At 46.5% G+C, this 20463-nt stretch overlaps 1 protein-coding gene across 6 annotated transcripts in view; it reads right to left on the reverse strand.

The window, feature by feature from the left end:
- The window catches only part of ANKS1A (ankyrin repeat and sterile alpha motif domain containing 1A), a 296375-nt gene that overhangs the window by 46577 nt on the left and 229335 nt on the right, over positions 1-20463 (reverse strand). For all 6 annotated transcript variants that reach the window (XM_057494084.1, XM_057494081.1, XM_057494083.1 and 3 more), the window contains 2 exons: positions 6564-6630; positions 1429-1535 (listed from right to left, as the gene is read on the reverse strand). In XM_057494084.1, the coding sequence (XP_057350067.1) occupies positions 1429-1535; positions 6564-6630 (174 nt within the window). The remainder of the gene's footprint in view (positions 1-1428; positions 1536-6563; positions 6631-20463) is intronic.

Raw genomic sequence — 20463 nt, forward strand, 5'->3', positions numbered from 1 at the left:
GGGGTAGAGATCTGTTTCAGAGAGTGACGGCAACTCAGGACTGTGTTCCCAGGAATCATGACAGCAGGGAACAGGCCTGCCAGGAAGCAAGGAGAAGGGACAGGAAATGGTTTGCTAGATTTACCTCAAACCAAGGTCCTGAGATAACACACGCCACAAGGTGACTTAAAGCACAAAAGTGATTACATTCCCACTCCCCATATCTATCCATTTATAAGAAAAGGCAAGTACTATGGTGGTTTAGAGCATGTGCCTCAGACCCAGAGTGTCTGGGTGCACATTTCTACCCTGCCAATTACTTGTAGCATGAACATGAGCAAGCCACTTAACTGCACTGTGCCTGGAAAGTGGAGATGATAATATTAGCATGCATCTCAGGGCTGCTAAGAAGATTCAGTGAGCTAATATATACAAACCACTATGACCGGTATGTAGTGCATGGTGAGCACTAATGAGAAGTGTCAGCTCTCATCATCACTGCTGTGTTAAATGCCTGCCCTGACAATGCTGGTGCTACCTCTGAGGTGAGCTAAAGCCCTTGGCTTGGCTGTGCCCAGGCTGTGCTACCCCAGCCCAACCCATGAAGATGTCTTGGGGAGGGCTTCCAGGAGAGGGACAGTCATGGGCTCCCTGCCCTGAGCTACTTTCTGGACTGACAGAGGGAGCACCAGATCCTAAGCCCAGGGTGTTGGCCAGGCCCCTATTTCACAGGGAGCCTGAGGACAGACCCTGAGGATTTCCCCTTTCTTAACCCCTTGAGTTTCAAGAAGACAATACAAAATTATACCTCAGAAAAGCAACCAATCCTTCAAACCACCAACTCAGCCTCTCCTCTGGTCTGAGGTCATGGGTACAGAAGGCTTGCACAGCCTCTTCCCCACCACAGATGTTCAGCCTGGGCTGGGCAGAGAAGCAGCTTTTTTGCCAGAGACAAGGCACTTTGCTTCTGTGACTACTTGCTTGACAGCAAAGTTTTGGGAAATAAAGGAAACTTCTAGCATCCAGCTGAGACGGGATACGGAGTCACCAGAGGGGACCTGGCTGTCCTGTCCACCAAAACTCCTGGTGTCCCACCCAGAACAAGATGGCCTTGAAGCCTCACTGTACAACACACAGTCTGGGGTCTGAGGGGGAGATCTGGGAGGAGGCAGAGGTCTGCAGTCAGGTACCCTTCTTCTTGGCATGCAGACTTACAAAGAGCTCTCCCTAAAGAATGTTTCTTGGAGCAGAGATAGAGCGGGAGAGAGTTTAGAAAGAAGGCACGTAACACCTGGCTGATTTCCTGGATGTCTAAGTTACCTCAGTCAGCTCCTCCCTGGGATACAGGTCTATGTATTGTTTCAATCTCCAGCAGGGACCACAGGGAGACCAGGGAAGCACGGTTCCACGGAGCAGCACCTGCCCTCGAGGAGGCCCACAGGCACTTACCAGGAAGCGGACATCGTCAAAGCCATTCAGAAGCAACTTGCTCTCATACTGCTGCAGCCCCACCGCCTCCAGCCACTCCCCGACGCTCTGCTCCAGCGTCCGCGAACCTGACGAGAGAGGAATCGGCAGACGCTTGAAAAGGGAAAAACCATTAAGGCGGTAGCAGCGGCACTCAGAGGAAGACAGATGGCACTGCCACATCATAGTCATTACCATAAAGCAGGCAGACTATATATGAGAGAGCAGAGAGCAGAGGGCCCACAGCTCCTCTTCCATGTACAGGCCAAGGGCAGGGCAGCCTGGCACTGCACACACACTTCCCAAACTTGGGCGTGGACGCCCTCTATACCCCCTCAGTCTGAGCTGCTCCAGAGCTGTGGTGGCACATGCACGATCTCTGCCTACAGGTCGGGGGGAGCCGACCCCCAGTAGCCTCGGGGTCAACTCCTGGTCCGTGTTCACACTGAGGTATTTCAGGAAGTCTGTTTCTGCAGGCACTAGAGGGGGCCGGGGCAGGGCCTCACATCCATGCAACTTCTGAAGCCCTTGTGGGTCTATGGGCGAGGGGCAAGTTCTGCGACCTTGCAGCACAAACTGGTCAGGAGAGAGCACACATCTTCATGCAGCTGAGAGGCCACAGGCACACAGCGAGGGCTCCGGGAGGGAAGCTGCGCGGCTGTTTCGGGGCCCCAGCACATGCAACCCAAGCGGCATGGGACACGGCAGGGGGAGAAAAGAGACTTTTACTTGTTTTCCCCCAGCAGTCCCGGAATAAGCACACCATGGCCACCAGCCCTTTGTGCTCAGAGGCACAAGGCAGCGAGGGGCTGAGTGCAGTGCATGGACCGGAGCTCGGGGACCAGGCTCAGGTGTGGCTCTGCCGGGACAGTACCATGGCACCCCGCCGGCTGCACGGTGGAGCCCAGTTCACGTTAGACTCCAGCCGCTGGTGGACGAGGCAGTGCCTGGGCCAGGGCGCTGTCTGAAGGGCTGCCTTCCCAGGCCCGGCTGCTGTGTGGGGGCTGGGCGTTCATTTTCCTCTTCTGATAGTGGCTGTTCCCGTGATTCGCCTGCTTGCTCGGGTGGAAAGCAGACCCAATTCTTGGCTAAAGATGACAAAATTCAGCCAGGTAAAAGAAGGAGAAAAAGGAATTGGTGCTCTGTCAGCTGAGCTGTGGCAGCTTCAGTCTGTTCACCTACTACGCTGCTCCTCTTTGGATGAGTGACAGACAGCAACTGTCCCAGCGCCTCCGGATCGAGCCATTCTCCTCTAAGGATGAGCAGGGGAGAGAGGACATTTATGTGCTATGCTTCTTGGGTAGGACAGGGGAGCCTGGTGGTGCCAGCAGGAAGAGTTCAGCCCTTTCGGCAGACCTTGGATGTTCTGAGCTGAATGCTCAATCCCACCTACTTCTCTGGTTCTAATGGGCAAGAACAGGTAACAGAAGGAAAAAAGAGAATGGGAGAAAAAAGAGGTGCAAGGAAGGAAAAAGAAGAACCAACTATAAAAACATCACCTCCAGAGAACTCTTGACTTGGTGAAAGCTGTTCTGTTGTCCGGCACTTTCTGCCCCTCACAGCAGATCAAGGGCAACTGGCTTGGTTATCTAGGAGGCCCTGGTGACCCAGCAGCCCAGGCTCCCACCTCCTCAGTCCTCTGCAGATTAGATGGCAGTCCAGGACCTGGGTGGCCTCCTGATGCACGCTGCAGCAACCTCCAAGGTGCCAGGGCTGGGATACCTGAGCTCTCCTGCCCTTCGGTGAGGCTGGCTGCTCCGGGAGCCTAAGCGGCAGGCTCTTGTGCATCCATGATGTCAAGTGTCCCCAGCTGCTGATTCATTCCTGCTTGTAATCCCCCAGCTGGGCAGCTGTGGCTCTGCTTGCCACCGGAGGATGTGTGCACTTATAGAACCACCGCAGAATGCTTTGTCTAAAGGCTCCTGGGCTCCACGCTGCCTGCTGTCGCTCTACAGTCCTTGCTCACTCTCATAATGGCTGTCCCTCCCCTTTCTCCCCTCTCCACCCCTCCCTTCCACGCTCAGGAAAATACATCAGGGATCGGACATCGGAGCCGAAGCTGCTGCTGCCAAGGGAGGAAACAGCACTAGCATCTGAGCTGCATGACAGATTTCCAGCAGCTGATGCTGGCCGGTACACATGCACATGAAAGGTGGAGACAAACTTTACCTTCAGCTCAAAGGGCTGGATAGAGCTTATTAAGGAGAACAGAGAGAGAACACTCTACTAGTTTTGGCTGATTGTGTCTAGGACAGCCGAGAGGGGACAGAGGAATGATACTGCCCTCAAGGCACAGCCCACAGATTAAGTGACCCTCCATTCACCACTTAAGGAATGACTGTGCTTCTCTACCAAGCCACAGGGTATCACAAAAACAGGTGACAAAATAAGGACACTGTATCTGATATTCCTCAGGTGAATGTGCCAAACAACGTGGGAAGAGCCTTCTCTTAGGGCCCGTCAGAGCCCGGGGGGGAGTGCCAGGCCCAGAGCTAGCTATTCACAGTCTGGAGGAGAAGGGCATTGGAGGGGAGACACCAAGGACAAGGGGAAGCCAGGGCCAAACCCCGAGTGCAACTGCAAAGACAAAAACCCAGGCACTCCTGCCACCCTCTAAACATGCCGGGACACCTGCATCCCAACAGGCTAGATGGTCCTGGCAAAGGAAGGGCTCGTGTGCAAGGGATCAGGCCCCAGAAAAAGCCTGTGCCTGACAGCTACTCAACAGCTAAAATGGCTAGAGCAAAAGAATGCCAACTATGCTCTTCCACTCAACAGAACAGGCCTTTGTTGAAAACCAGCCAGAGCAGCCTGGGCCAATGGTAAGGCTACCCCTCCCAGGACTTCCGACAGTGGGATAAGTTGTAATACATGTGTGTTGGGGATTCGGATAACTACTGGCAGCTCAGGGGCACATGACCCAAAAGAGTCGTAAGACTCAAATGCCAGATGGGATCTCACCCTTCAGGATGTGGTCCTCTGCTAACCAGTCATGCCAGGTGATCCCATGCTCAGGTAAGGGCTGCATGCTGGAGGGCCTGCTCCTCCTCCCAGGCTGGCAACCCCAGAGCCCAAGTCTCTTCTCCTAGATCCGGAAACCCAAAAACAATATAAACCCTGATACACTAACCATCAAAATAAACAAGAATTCTGCTCTGAGCCAAAGGCTCGCGCTCTCCAGTATCCTGTGGAAAGCCCCTTTCTCCTGACCCATCAGACATGAGCTCACTCTCTCCATGCTTCAAGGCCTGGCAGCAGTGTAGACACAGCGGCTGGGCCTCCGAAGCATGGGTGGATGCACCCTCTGTTCAGGTGGTCACTCTCATGTGCCTGCTCTAGAGTTCCCTAAGCCGGAGTATGGAGGATGGCTCAACTCAACAATACTAAAACAAGACTGTGTGTTGGGACCCAGAAACCTAAGGGGGTAGGCAGACCAACTCTCACCATTCTCATGGGCTTATGGGGGGCAAGAACCTGCAGGTGAGACCCACAAGGCAAGGCAAGTGTTCAGTGTCACTGCCTCCAAGGAGAAGACCACTTACAGAAGCCACAACTCCTGACCAATCAGAGCTTAGAGGTAATAGCCTGCTTCTGACTCCAAACTCTCAAGTGCACGCAAGTGCTCAGACACAGACAGGTACAGGGAAGCAGAAAACAGCTTCCACTGAACTGAGTGCTGCAGACCCAAACATAATCTCAGACTGACAAAGATGGACCAGACCCACCTGGGCCATCTCTGCTGGAACCCACGGAATCAAGGCTGCTGGAGGGAGGGTAGCTCCAGGAACCCAGTTTGAAAACTGGCAGATGGAGACAAGCCAGGGGAGCAGATCCTCTCCTCTCTAGGTTTCTCGATATAAGTAAGTATTTCACAGACCAAAATGAGCATAGCTGCTGTTTACTGAGGTACTCTGTAGTTCAGGTTTTATATATGTTACTCATTCCCAATAAACCTATGAGGTAGGTATATGATCCAAATGTTGTAGATAGGGAACTGGGGGCTGAGAGATTAAGTGACTTCCCCAAGATACCTATGTGTCCAGAACCAGGATTTGAGCCCAGGGTGAGGCTCCAGCACCCATGCTCTCTCCACAAGTCCCACAGCCTTGGCAGCTCCTTTGTCCCCACTGGGCAACCTGCTCCCACTTGTAAGACTTCCTGATGGGGTTAGAGGCCCATGGAGGAACTAGAGGTGTCAACTGGGGCTGAGAAGTCAATCCTGGATGGAGCCTCCCAAGTGAGCAAGGAATTCCGCCCAGTCAGTGCAGAGAGGCATTTCCTCAGTAAGGGGTAGAGGCCAGGCCCCTGCTGAGCCCCTTCAGCCCAGGAACCCCATAGGATGACCCGCAAATGCTTGGGGAGAGGGTGTGAGAGTGGCACTGAGAAGCACCTGTGACAATGCCACTTCACCTGAGCAGGTAACACACCCCAATTCTATTATCAAGGCACACAGAGCAGCTATGCCTCCCTAATTTCCCTGTTTCAAACAAAGAAAACAGAGGCAGGCTTCATCCCTAGGGCTTTGCGATGAAAAGAATGCCCAAAGAGTGGTGATCTGGAGTAAAACTGATGCATAACTAAGTAAATGGAAAATGGTGAAACAGACAGAAGGAGGAAACAGCGAAGCCCACCCACTGGGAGATGCAGGCTCAGAGTCTGAGGCCTCCAGTTCAACCCAATGCTCTGCTGCTGTCATGGATTAGGCAAATGAGAGCCACTTTCTCATAAAGCATTAGTGAGAACTGCCCAGGATGCTGGGGAAACCCACACTGAGGTGCACTCAAATTTAAGCCAATCTGAGAAAACCTTCATTTACAAAAATAATTATGACTATGTAACGATTGTTCATGTTTTAAGACAAAGCTTCCTAGGAGACAGCCTAAAATTCAATGTGTACACTTTCCCTTGCAATATATAAAAGGAGTCATGGCTCTAAAAATCTCAGCTAGATGGGCTGTCTAGATAGATCAAATTTTGAATTATAAGAGAATGAGGCAGTCCAAGGCCAACCTCTCTCAACCCCTAAATGTCTGTCTTCTGTGTCAGAGGAAAAACCTGAGCCAGACAGGAGCCAAAGGTCTGTGTTTCACATGGAAAATGGCTGCTTAGTACAATACCTGAGGTCTTCTGCTGTTCCTGAGAAAAGTCAATCCCTTCTCCAATAGAGCTCATGATTTTCTCAATCTGAAATGGAAGAAAGAAGAACAAAAAGGAGAGGCTGTCAGGCTCAGGTTAAACATTGCCAGCTCACCATTAGCGCACTGGGGATGGCCTCCAGGTCTCTTCCAGATGATTCCAAGGTCCAGCACCAACCTGCAAAGTATCAGAACTCTTTGCCACTCAGATCAATAAAGGCCCTTCTCTGGCCACAGCCCAATAGGGCCTAAAGACACACTCGGAAGGGAGTGAGCAGGTAACAATCTTGTTTCAGCTGCTGGGAATGCCAGAGTCTTCGTTCTGAGGCATTTATCACCCTAACACTCCCTCCATGACCAACCCTGCTCTCTCTGTCCAGCAGATTGGGCAGAGGGTCTGATGTCCCAGCAGATCGATCTGACCTGGCATGTTTCACTGCTCACACTAGAATTTAAATGCCATGAGAGTGGAAACAGCCAGCTTTGTTTCATGCTATACCTCAAGTGCCTACAGCAGTGCCTGGCAAACTATAAGCATTCAAGATAACTGATGCAGCACGGCAGCCTGCTGAGGTAGGAGGACAACTTCTAGAGCTAAGACAGCAGAGCACCGCAACACAGGAACCTCTTGGGAGCCAAAGTGAGGCAGGCACATAACTGACGGGAGGATCTTTTGCTCCCTGGAGGTCAGCAGTCCTGGACAGAGCTCTGCATTCAGGGGATAAGAAGGGCAGGGACATTTGTCCTTCCTGTGGCCCACAGCAGACAGAGCTGGTCTCTAAGCATCCAGTGTCTCCAGCACTGCCCTCTATATGGACCACCTGCCCCAGCCATCTGGGTTTGGTCAACCTGAGCCTGATCCAAGCCTCCACCACAGGAAACCTGGCCAGGGGCAGGGCAGGGCATTGAGGAACAGGCTAATTTTCTTCCTCCCCTCTTCCTCCTTTTTGGGTTGCAGTGATAATGAGCTCATCCACTGCTTTTTCCAAGGAAATGGAAAGAGGACCTTTTGTACCAGGGCTTGGATGCCTTTTCCTTTAAGTGCAAGTGAGGAGTCCAGGTCTGACAATCAGAAAACAACTCACCAGCCAGCCTCCAGCTGGCAGGATGAGATGGCACATCTGACACCCAGCAGAAGAGCACAGACCAAGCATTGCCTCTCACTTTGCGGTCTGGAGCTGCTGCTATTTTCCTCCAGCTACAGAGATGACTGCCGTCTTAGGTTACCTGTTACCTGTTAGGGCATGCTGTGACTTCCATCCTGGAGCTCAGCAAAAGCAAAGCAAACAATACTTCTGACCCAGAGGTGTGCCTCTCATGTCAGCCCTGCAGCCCATAGGCCAGCAGGTCTGCCCTGCCCCTGAAACAAAATGCATTCCCCTCCTTCCCTTCCTGACGTATCACTTTCTTTGTCCCTGCCCACTCGCAGTGCCCCCTCCCTCAGCAGGTAGCGTGGAACAACAGGGAAGGAACTAGAAGGGACAGGTGGGTAACTCCCCTGCAAAACCTTTGTTAAATTTATAAAAGCGGGGCTAGGAAGAATTAATATCGTCAAAATGGCCAACCTGCCAAAAGCAATATACAGATTTGATGCAATCCCTATCAAATTACCAACAGCATTCTTCAACGAACTGGAACAAATAGTTCAAAAATTCATATGGAAACACCAAAGGCCCCGAATAGCCAAAGCAATCCTGAGAAGGAAGAATAAAGTGGGGGGAGGAATCTTGCTCCCCAACTTCAAGCTCTACTACAAAGCCACAGTAATCAAGACAATCTGGTACTGGCACAAGAACAGACCCACAGACCAGTGGAACAGAATAGAGACTCCAGACATTAACTCAAACATACATGGTCAATTAATATATGATAAAGGAGCCATGGACATACAATGGGGAAATGACAGTCTCTTCAACAGATGGTGCTGGCAAAACTGGACAGCTACGTGTAAGAGAATGAAACTGGATCACTGTCTAACCCCATACACAAAAGTAAATTTGAAATGGATCAAAGACCTGAGTGTAAGTCATGAAACCATAAAACTCTTAGAAAAAAAAATAGGCAAAAATCTCTTGGACATAAACATGAGTGACTTCTTCATAAACATATCTCCCCAGGCAAGGGAAACAAAAGCAAAAATGAACAAGTGGGACTACATCAAGCTGAAAAGCTTCTGTACAGCAAAGGACACCATCAATAGAACAAAAAGGTACCCAAAAGTATGGGAGAATATATTCATAAATGACAGATCCGATAAAGGCTTGACACCCAAAATATATAAAGAGCTCACACACCTCAACAAACAAAAAGCAAATAATCCAATTAAAAAATGGGCAGAGGAGCTGAACAGACAGTTCTCCAAAGAAGAAATTCAGATGGTCAACAGACACATGAAAAGATGCTCCATATCGCTAGTCATCAGAGAAATGCAAATTAAAACCACAATGAGATATCACCTCACACCAGTAAGGATGGCTACCATCCAAAAGACAAACAACAACAAATGTTGGCAAGGTTGTGGAGAAAGGGGAACCCTCCTACACTGCTGGTGGGAATGTAAATTAGTTCAACCATTGTGGAAAGTAGTATGGAGGTTCCTCAAAATGCTCAAAATAGAAATACCATTTGACCCAGGAATCCCACTTCTAGGAATTTACCCTAAGAATGCAGCAGCCCAATTTGAAAAAGACAGATGCACCCTTATGTTTATCGCAGCACTATTTACAATAGCCAAGAAATGGAAGCAACTTAAGTGTTCATCAGTAGATGAATGGATAAAGAAGATGTGGTACATATACACAATGGAATATTATTCAGCCATAAGAAGAAAACAAATCCTACCATTTGCCACAACATGAATGGAGCTAGAGGGTATTATGCTCAGTGAAATAAACCAGGTGGAGAAAGACAAGTACCAAATGATTCCACTCATATGTGGAATATAAGAACAAAGGAGAAACTGAAGGAACAAAACAGCAGCAGAATCACAGAACCCAAGAAAGAACTAACAGTTACCAAAGGGAAAGGGACTGGGGAGGATGGGTGGGAAGGGAGGGAGAAGTGTGGGGAAGAAGAAAGGGGGCCTTATGATTAGCATGTATAATGTTGGGGGGGCACGGGGAGGGCTGTGCAACACAGAGAAGACAAGTAGTGATTTTACAGCATCTTACTACACTGATGGACAGTGACTAATGGGGTATGTGAGGGGGACTGGGTGAAGGGAGGAGTCTAGTAAACATAATGTTCCTCATGTAATTGTAGATTAATGATACCAAAAAAAAAATTTATAAAAGTGGGGATATGTGGAAAGCAAAATGGTGGTTCTTCAAAAAACTAAAAATAGAAATACCATTTGACCCAGTAATTTCACTCCTAGGAATTTACCAGGATAAAACAAGATCCCTGATTCGAAAAGACATATGCACCCTTATGTTTTACTGCTGCATTATTTATAACAGCCAAAATCTGGAAGCAACCTAAATGTCCACCAATAGCTGAATGGATAAAGAAGATGTGATACATATACACAATGGAATATTATTCAGCCATAAAAAGAAAACAAATCCTGCCATTTGCAACAATATGGATGGAGCTAGAGGGTATTACACTCAGTAATAAATCTGGCAGAGAAAGACAAATACCAAATGATGTCACTCATTTGTGGAGTATAAAAACAAAGCAAAACAGAAGGAACAAAAAAGGAGCAGACTCAGACACTGGGAAGAGACTAGTGGTTACAAAAAGAGAGCGATTGAGGAGGATGGGTGGGGAGAGAGAAGGGGATTAATGGACACTATAATTCACAACCACAATAAAGGTAGGACACTGGGATGTAGTTGAGCACAGAGAATACAATTAATGACTGTAACATCTTACTACGCTGATAAACAGTGATAGAAATGGAGGGGGTGAAGTCTTGATAATATGAGTGAATGTTGAACAACTGTGTTGCCTTTGTGAAACTATCATAAAATTGTGTATCAGTGATACTTTAATAAAAAAAAAAAGTGGCCGTAGATACTGCCTCCCATAAAGGGTTGTGTGGATTAAAAGCTTCATGTACAATAAAGCATCAGGTGGAAGACTGGCTCACAGCAGTTGCTCAATAAAAGGTTAGTTTGCTTTCCACTTCTCTGCTGTCCTCAGAGCTCCAGCCTAGTAAAACTTATTTAAAAAATTCTAAAAAGCATTCTTACTTAGTTTATTTTTTGGCAAGTAATACATCCACATGATTCAAAATTCAAAAGATACAAAAATTCTTCAGAGAAAAGTCTTCTTCCCACCCTGGTCTCCAGCTGCCAAGTTCTCCTCTCTAGAGGCAACCAGTATAATAAGTTTCTTGAGTATCCTTCCAGATCTATTCTATTCATATGTAAACAAATATATGAACATACTCCACTTCCCATACTGACAGAGGCATTTCATCGATGGTGTTTTGCACCTTGGTTTTGGAGTTCCTTCCACAGTTCATAAACAGCATTCTTTTTATGAGGTTTTTTAACAGATGAGATATACAGTCATCCATTGTATAGTAAATCAGTAATTTATTTCACAAATCCCCTGACAGGCACATGTGTAGTTTCCAATTTTTTCTCATCCTAAATAGTGCTACAAATGAATACTGCTCCACATACATCTTTGTACACATGTGCAAGTACATATGTGGGATAATCCCTACTTATTTCTTGAGAGTTCTTCCAGGCACAGAATCTTGAGTTAGCAGTGGGGACCTCTCAGGTCATATAATTCCAACTCCCACCCCATGTCCCATTTTGCTAATGGCCTTCCAGAGTTGGGCACTTGCTAACTCACCAAGTCAGTTCATTCCATTTGCAGAAAGCACTGATTTATAAAATTTGTCTTTTTACAGATGTCAACTTCTTCTAGCTTCAACACAGTGGTCCATTGTTCCCCAGAATACCTCCTCTCCCACAGGAAAGGCTTAGGGATATTTAGAGACAGCACTTCTCTTCTAGGCCAAGCTGCTCCCTCACCCCCAGGCTGCACTAAAAGACACATCGTGCTGGGTTCCAAAGCCTGGGTACCCAGTCAAATGACAGAAGCCTCAAAGCCAGGCTAAGAGCAGGTCAGGTACTCAACAGTATCTGATAGGTGCTTCCATTTTCTGTCCTACATTTATTTATATGACGAAACAGGGTGTTCAAGGAAAGGAAACTTTTTCTTAGATGTGGGGATGGGTTCTCATCCCTGGAATGGCTCCACGACCCTTTGGATTCCTGCCTCCAGGACAAAGGGTGGGGGCATGGCGGAGAATCACTACTGTAAGCACCATGAGCACTGGAATCAAGCATGTTGTGTTTGCTGTTTTACCCCCTGGGCCTGGCTCCTGTTAAACAGGCAATCTATTGAATGAATGAAAGCAAGAAAAGGAGGGAGAATGGAAGGGATGGATGGAGGGAGGGTATTTTCCATTTATTTAGAGCCAGTAATGAAAAAGCTTTTTCCCAAGGCCAGAGTGTCAAGGGTAGAAAACTGAAATGGAGTGTGATCCAAGGTAGCTTTTGAAATAAAGTCATTTATATTATATATTCATTATCATCATAATCACCTAATACCCAATGCCCCAGCTGACTCATCCAATCAGTGTCTCCTTGGCTGCCCGATTCATGAGACTTTGCCAAAGGGCCTTTTAAAATCAGAGTGAACAGAGTTGAACACCCTGCTTCTCCATTGCTCTGTTCCTTCCTTCCGGCTTGCCCCAGGAGTCACCCTCATGCCAACTACCAAGGGCCAGGAAAAGCCCAGGTTTCCACAGGCTACCCTCTGGTGGGTACTCCAGGTGCTTCAGACTGCAGGCCAGCTGGGAAATGCTAACAGACACTCTCAGAACTATCTAATTCGAACTATTTAATGTTTTGCTGTCCTGTGAACTACAGTAGCTAAGTCAAGCTGAGAAGTTTATAGAGGAACTCTGAGTACTTAGCAGCTTATTGACAGCTTACAATCCTGGACCCCCACCTGCCTGGGTGGAAGCTCAGGGCTAGGGGGGAAGTGGCAGGTGGCAGTGAAGAGGTCCTGTTTGGGCAGAAACTGGCAGGTCTCTACCATGGCACTGCAAGCAGAGCTGTCTGGGGCTATGGTCTTGCCAAGCCTGTCAGCCTGGGCTGTGGAGACAGGGAGGAGCCAGATTTCATCCTCTCTGCCTGCCCCAACCCCCATGGCCCAGAACCAGCAAAGAGGGAATTTGGTCATTTCAGTCCAGACAAAGGGGAGCTGTCAGAGAAGACAGATACCATTCTGATCTATAGACTTCGAGTAGTTTAACCGTGTAGGCTTGAGTCAAAAAAATAATCTGATTAGGCTACTTTCCCATAAATGCCCTGCATTTCAGGGGAAGAAAGAGGCAGGTGGAATGTAATAGAAAGGCACAGTTCAATGTTCTCTTCTTTTTCTACAGTTTAGGATCCGTGACATTTTGGGGAAGAAATGGGAAATGGCCATGCTTTGATAATGCACTTTGTATAAAACTCTACAGAGAATTTATATTTGTCTTTGGTAAAGTAAGGGCTTAAAGTTTACTACCATAAAGGACCCATGTATTCAAAACATGCTTGAAAATACTCCATTTTCAGAAAGTATTCGGGATTATTCTATTTAGACTTTTCTTTACCCCTAACCAGGGCTGAGTAACACATAATCCTTGTATGGCTGAAAAGAAAACAAACATGAGAATGAACACCTGACATTTGCTTTTTAGAACATAGGATCCTGGCTGCCCACAAGCTGGCAGTGTGGGGTGACATTCTGCACATAGAGAGACCTCCATTTTCTATCACCATAATCTGGCTGCCAGGAGCAACTCAGATAATACTAGTCTTTTCAATGGACACTGGGAGTGAGGAGAGGGAGAAGACAGCTCTTGGGAGAAGAAATACATCCCCAGGTTTTGATGGGTCTTTTGCTTGCTGGGCACAAGCAGGCCACATAACCACTAACCTCAGTGCAAGCTGGCTCCAAGGCCTGTGTGAAGCCTTCCTTCCAGAAGGTACTGCAAGAACACAGAAGCAATGGCTATGTTTAAGGGCTCCCATTTGTAGCCAAATTAACAGAAGAGCAGGATGAGTCTGGTCAACATGCCTTTAAGTTGGGGCCTAATGTAGAGGAAGAAGGGTTATGACCTTCCTCCTACCTTCTTTTGGTACCAATGCAACCGTGCTGGGAGATGTTTCTGCAATTCACCAGCAACTGAATTTGGTCCTTGACATCAGACATTCTCTCCTAACCTTCTGCTGCCTGGGGAGCTATCAGCTCCCTAAGACTCTCCCACCAGTTGGAATACACAGACCAGTCTCCTTGGGCCAGGACAACCAGGGCCGAAGACACCTTCCACCTCTCCTTTTCCATCCTCAGCGCTTTGTACCTCACTGGCCCAGATATACCCGCTGCTCTGCCCTGTTACTTCCCTGATTAACTGTTTCATGGTGTGACCCTAAGACACTATAGAGCCACTGAGGGTGAGGACCTCCTTTCATACTGTTTCTCTGTTTCTTTTAGATCCCACAAGGTGTCTTGAATAGAGCTGGCACACTGAAGGTGCCCGGTGACAAACAGGAATAGCTACCATTTACTAAATGCTCATACCTGGCTTCTCACCTCATTAACATGGTAAGGGGGTGGGGTGCGGGAGAAGGCCACCAACACTTCTGGACCCCAGTTTGGATTCTCCAACTTCCCTTCCCTCTTCATTTCTATCTTTCCTCAACCTCCCTGGTTGCTAGCACAGCAACCTCAAACCCCTCAACTACCAGCTGGCCCTTTCTCTCAACAGTCCTGCAGAGCTTCAACTCACTGCCAAGCAAACATGGTATCCCATTTTTCAAGTGAGGAAACTGAAGCTCTACTCCATGGGCAGACTCCCAAACTCCTTGTTGATGGCACAGCTCTCACTTCTGATAAGTGCCACTGGTGGCCAAGCCTGCTTCCCAGGGGCTGAGCTTCCTACTGCTCAGGGACCAAGTGGCAAACCCTCTCTTCTGGCTAGATGGCCTTGCTTGGACAGTGCCCCCTCTCCTGGGAGCACAGGGCTGAGGAACTGGGCCTTTACCTCCTCAGCCTCATGGATGTCTATGCCAGGAACCCTAAAGACTACTGACAGCTGCACTCCCAGACTCAGAAGCCACATAAGAATTCATCACCACCTCTGTCTTTAGCAGCAGACAGGCTCTTAGCATAGAGTGGGCTTTGATTCCACATTTGAAAAGGGTTACCAGCCAGGGTCTGGGTGATTTTTTTTCCCTCCGCCTATAGACTGAATTGCACAAGGCCTTAGGAAAGACAAAGATGGATTGAAGTAAATTATTTGTCCTGATTTTCTAACCTTGTCAAGTGCCTTTAGGAGAGGGAGGCAGGACAGGGAGGGGAGAAGAGACGGCAGGAAATGCGTAAGTATCTGCCAGCAGGGCTCAGGGGCTGTCCTTCCCCAAGTCAGGCAGGCAGGCAGGCAGCCAGCCAGCCAGCCGGGCGGTAGCTCCACTAACAAAGACTAACTTCTTTTCCACAGAGCAACTGTTAGCCTCAGCTTAATCTGTCTCATCACAGGGGGCACTCTGCATTACCATATTTATTGCTGTATCCCCCCCACTTGAATCCCTTTTCCAATACCTTCCTTCTCAATCCCCCTTTTTCTACCAGACCCAGAGATGACAGAGCTGTTCTGTTTTAAAAGTGCTTTGTACTTCTGTCGCAGACAAAGGCTCAAATTAAAGCTTGCCGTGTGGTTACCCCAGAATGGACTGGGGGAGGGTGGAGAGCCAGGGACACTTTGCTTCCTGACCCACTCCAACTCCCCTTCACCCTCCTCATCTTTACCTGTTACTTACCTCTTGTGTTGCTGACACTAGGCATTGCTCCCTAAAGCATTTCACACCCCACAACTACCAGCTTGGCTCTTTCCCCCACGCAGAGATGCACATGCTCCAGACCTGCAACTTGAGAGAAAGGGAGTCCTACATGCAAACACACACTTGCCAGATGACCTTCTCATGTTAGAACAGCCTTCTATCCAAGCAGCCTTTAACTCAAAGCCCCAATAAACTGTTGAAATTAGAAAAAAAGTTGGGAGACCTAGATTCCAATTAAGTCTATTATTGCTTGCCACGTAACTCCAGGTTATGTGCCAAATGTTGGCTTTAATAAGTGGGGGGCAAGTATCTAAAAGATTAATAAGGTTTATTTACTTGGGTTCTAGTCCAATTTATACAGTCTACTTTCTATCCAGGAGTAGGCTTATTTTGGGGGTGGCGGGCAGGAATATGGAGGAAGCACACAAACCTCAGAAAAGCTGCAGTTACCTAAAACCCTGGGTAATCTGCCTCTTCATCCTTCGGTTTTTCTTTCACTACCAACGATGTTCAAGTAAGCTTCCTTTGGTCCTGTTCTTCCACAATCTGAATTTCATTACAGCACACTGCACTGTTAAGTCTGGCTATAGATTAAACCAACCCGGAGCTAACACTCTAAATTCCCACTCAGAATCGATTTCCTCAGCAATTTGGCTAGGGAAAGTGTTCATACATCCAGTGGGTCCTCGGATTCTGCAGGGGATCATCTGCTTTGTAATAGCAAGAGAGTCAGATGTAAAACTGTTAAGCACCAAATTATATATACTTAAGATGTTAAAAAAAAAACATACACTTTAATACTCTTATCAGTATATATCAGTTGCCCTAAGATTTCCTGCAGCTTACCCCTCCTTATTATCTGAGTTGTAAAATAAGATGAAGTTGGATAAATGAAGTTAACAGAGTCCCCAAACTTTTATTTTGAAACACTAGTTACAATCTTTCAGGTAAGCCTTACACAGAATAGTATATACTGCACTGATTCCATTCATGCAACACTCTATAACAGTCAAAACTAATCTAAGGTGGTGGAAAAGTGTCAGAAGAGTGGTTGCTGGGGGGTGGAGAGGAGTAAGGAATGACTGGAAAAGGGTATGAAGGAAGGAACTTCCTGGTGTGAAGATAATACTCTGTATTAGACGGTATTTTATGCATTTGTCAAAACTCAGGGAATGGTAGACTTAAGATTTATGCATATTACTTTGTATAAACTTTACCTCCTACCCCCTAAGAAAACCCTATAAACAAATACTGAACTCCAGTTAATGAAGATTATACATGTCAAACTGCTTAGGGATAAATTATACAATGCCTGCAAGTTATTCTGAAATACATAAAAAAATAACAGATAATTTTAAGTGGACTGAAGGATGGACAGATATGAGATAAAGCAAGCACAGCAAAATGCTAATTGTAGAACCCAGGTCTGTCAGTACTGGACACATAGGTATTCACTATTCAAGTCTCTTTCAAGTTTTCTGTATATTTGAAAATTTTCAGAAAAAAAATACTGAGAAAATAAATCTCTTTGGGGATCAAATCTTTCAGAGAATAGTAAACCATAAGATCAACACCAGTTTGAGTTTCATCATTTGCGACAAACTCTGTGCAACACGCTAGTAAGCAGAGACATGGCCACCAGGCAAAGGAAACAGAAAGGAATGTGGGAAAGCTGACCTCACCATTATTCCGTGTCATGAAGCTTTCAGGGTTATGGGCTCTCAGCACAGCTTCTCTGTTGTGGTGTGGTGTTCTCTATTCTGGAATGCAGGCTAACCCCAGTCCTGACAGTCTGAAAACTCAGTTATCAGTGTTCCCAGGGATGAGCAGACCCTGGGAAACTGGTTCATATTAATCAAACTCAAAAGCCAGTTATTCCTACATTACTGAGTCCTTAGCATGATAAGTAGCACATAAGAGTACCTGGCTAGTATAATACATTTGTATCCTTAGAGCCTGAAATAAATAGAGTGAGATCCAATCCACCCGCACATTACTGAGGGAGCAAGGGCAAGATGTGGGCATAGCACTGACAGCTTATTCAATTATCCCTTTCCTACTTCAGAAAGTCATCTTTCCTGAAAATCCAATTCTGATGCTCATGGCAAGACACCCTTCTCCTTAGGATGTACTCTGATCAACAGTGCTAACACTCAAGCCTTCCGGCGTTGTTAGGCTGTAAGATTAGGTTCTTTCAGTGCATGTGTGGTGGGGTGCAGGGTCGGAGGGAGGATACTCTGCACTGAGTACCAGCTACTGCCTCCCAGAGATGCTGCTCATCTGTAAAAAGAGCCTGAGGAGAACTGTATCTTCCCCACTTTAGAAAAGAGGAAACCAAAATTCAGAAAAGAGACTAACATTCATGGTCATAGTCCTAGAAATATGTGACCAGTGCCCAATTAATTAACTTTCTAATTCAAGGTGTCCATCTTATTTAGGGCTTAGCTTCTACTCTTTGGAAGCTCAGTGTACAATTTGAAATCTATGGGATTGAAAACACTGAAAAGGTATATAGTGTCAGAAGGAAACAGGACTTTGGAATAAAAAATTTGAGTTTAAAATCCACTTAATTAGTTGTGCAACCTTGGACAAGTCATTTAACTTCTCTTTCAATTTCCTCTTCAATAAAGTATAAAAAAATTCCTTACTCATGGGATTATTGTTATGGTCAAATGAAGTGGCCTCTATTCTTTGAGCCTTAATTTCTTCAGAGGCAAAACAGAGACACCAATACAGGGCTGCTGAAAAGATCGGAGACAATGCTGGAGAAGTCGTAGCACAGTGTCTGATTTCCAGACAGACCTGTAATGAGGAGTTAATTTATTATGACAAGTTTGAGCAAGCTCTGCACTGCCTAAAAGACGGGGCTGGTGGTCTTTGTGTAATTCATTCATTCTCTGAATGACATCATCTGACATCATCCTAGCAGTAAAGACAAGGTTCTTGCTGCTATAAGCAGTAAGCACAGCTGGTGAGATTTGTTGCTTCTCTAAAGGCAATATCTGTCTGCCCCTATTCCTGGGAGATTTCAGTTTCTGCCATGTCACAGGGCCATAGCAGGAGGTACTAAGGAGTCTTCTTAAATTAAGTCCTTGGAAAATAAGGGTTGAGTCTAAAAGTATTTATTTTCATTCTGTAACCCACTTTACCAGATGTAAGCCTTCCTTACACTGAGAAACATCTGTTGTCCCTGTAAAATCACAGATGCCTGACAAAAAGTCCACACAGTCCTCCTCCTTTGCTCATTTCACTTTATAGATATTAGAAAGGGTTGGCACTCATGATTCACATTCATCTGGTTCCAAAATAAATAGAATTCCACCTAAAAAACAAGTTAATCAAAACCCAGGTTCCTTTGTTAAAAAAAAAAAAAAAAGACAAACCAGGGGGAAAGGGCTTCCTTCTGGCAGAAAATGTTTAGAACACACTGTGTGAACAATAGCTCACTTCCTGGACACTCAGCTGGAGGCTGCTTCACCATTTAGGACAAAACGTTTCACAAGAGGGAGGTGATGCCTTTGTATAAGGCAGCAACCAAAGACAATACCAAAGAGAAGAGAGAGAGGACAGGGAGCAAGGTCTCAATTCAGGCCTGCTTACTGGCAGGCAGAAGTAAAGAGTAGAGGTGAGGACTAGAGGCGGAAGTACTGATGCTTCCCCACACCTCAGGGAAAGCTGGCTCCTACAGGGCAGGTTCAGCAGGCAGTAAAGCAGGGGGCACTGCAGAGCCAGCAGGGTCATCTGTATGAGGGATGACACCTTGCAAGTCTGTTAATGACCTCTACTTGGCTGACCTGTGGATTAGCTTACTGCACATCATCTATTCCCCTCAGTAAACTGTAACAACTCATGCTCATGGTCACAGCTGGCAGCATTCTCTCAAGCACACCCGTGGGTCTTCTGCTTCCACCCACTGAGTGTTCTGTTTATCATGAATCAGTTGGGATCATTTCCAAAACTGTTTCAGATGGTTATATTTGTTTATGAAAACAGAAAATTTAATTAAACATTACATAAATGATGAAACAAGTGCAAAAAGAGCTGTTTCTGTGACAACCAAGTAGATGCTTTGAAGAGACTCAATAACAGGACCATTTTTCAAAATGTGCTCCTAAACTATTGGAGAAATAAATTGTAAAAAGTTCTAAAAGTATTCTGTACTCAGTTGCTTCAGAATGGATAAATTCTTGCTTTACACTCAAGAAACTCAAACATCAAAATTAATGGTATATTAGGGATGTGATTCATGTAATAAATTTACATGGAAAGAAAAGGTGCCAGCTCCACATGGAAACACTGGGATGCACACCTATCCATCTGGGGTTAAATTTAAATGTTCGTATTATTTAAAAAAACCTTCCTCTTTAACAGTTTTGTAATTAACCAAACAACCCCTCATCCCAATTCAAATGTAGAAAGCCCCTGTGGGAAGCTGGCAGCAGTGCCTGATAAATGCTAGCCCCGGTTATCAACATCATGAAAACCATGCCACGCAGTAATTCTCAAACCAATCTCATTATCAAATAAGCCTAAACTACCAGAGACACAGAACCCCTGTCAGACTGCTTTTTCCTCAAAAGTTTCTCCAGTGAGGGCTGGTAAACAATCCTGGATGACTCCCAGCATACTTTCAGCCCTTCCTTCTTCCTCACTGTGGTTCCAGTTTGAACAATGCCTTTCACTTTCATTGATCACTGCCATGGTCCAGGGCCAACCAACCAAGGCCATTCGATCTCCTGGTTACAGATCAAAGGCATTAGCAAATCATGGGTTCCTATATTCTATCAACTTAGAGGCTATCATCCAAGTCAAACTTCCAGCTTCCACTTAGCTGCATACAGCATGTGTTAACAGGAACTGTTCTCAGCCTACCCAGAACTCAAGCTGGAAGCACACAGAGATAGGGTCACTAAGTTAACTGAGTCCATTCACTACATGTGGTCCTTTTACCTACCCTGGCAAACCATGGGACAGGGAGGCACAGCAACTGTAATTCTGCAAATCTCATAGATGAGTTCTGA

This window comes from Manis pentadactyla, chromosome 16, assembly GCF_030020395.1.
Source record: "Manis pentadactyla isolate mManPen7 chromosome 16, mManPen7.hap1, whole genome shotgun sequence".
Taxonomy (NCBI): Eukaryota; Metazoa; Chordata; class Mammalia; order Pholidota; family Manidae; genus Manis; species Manis pentadactyla.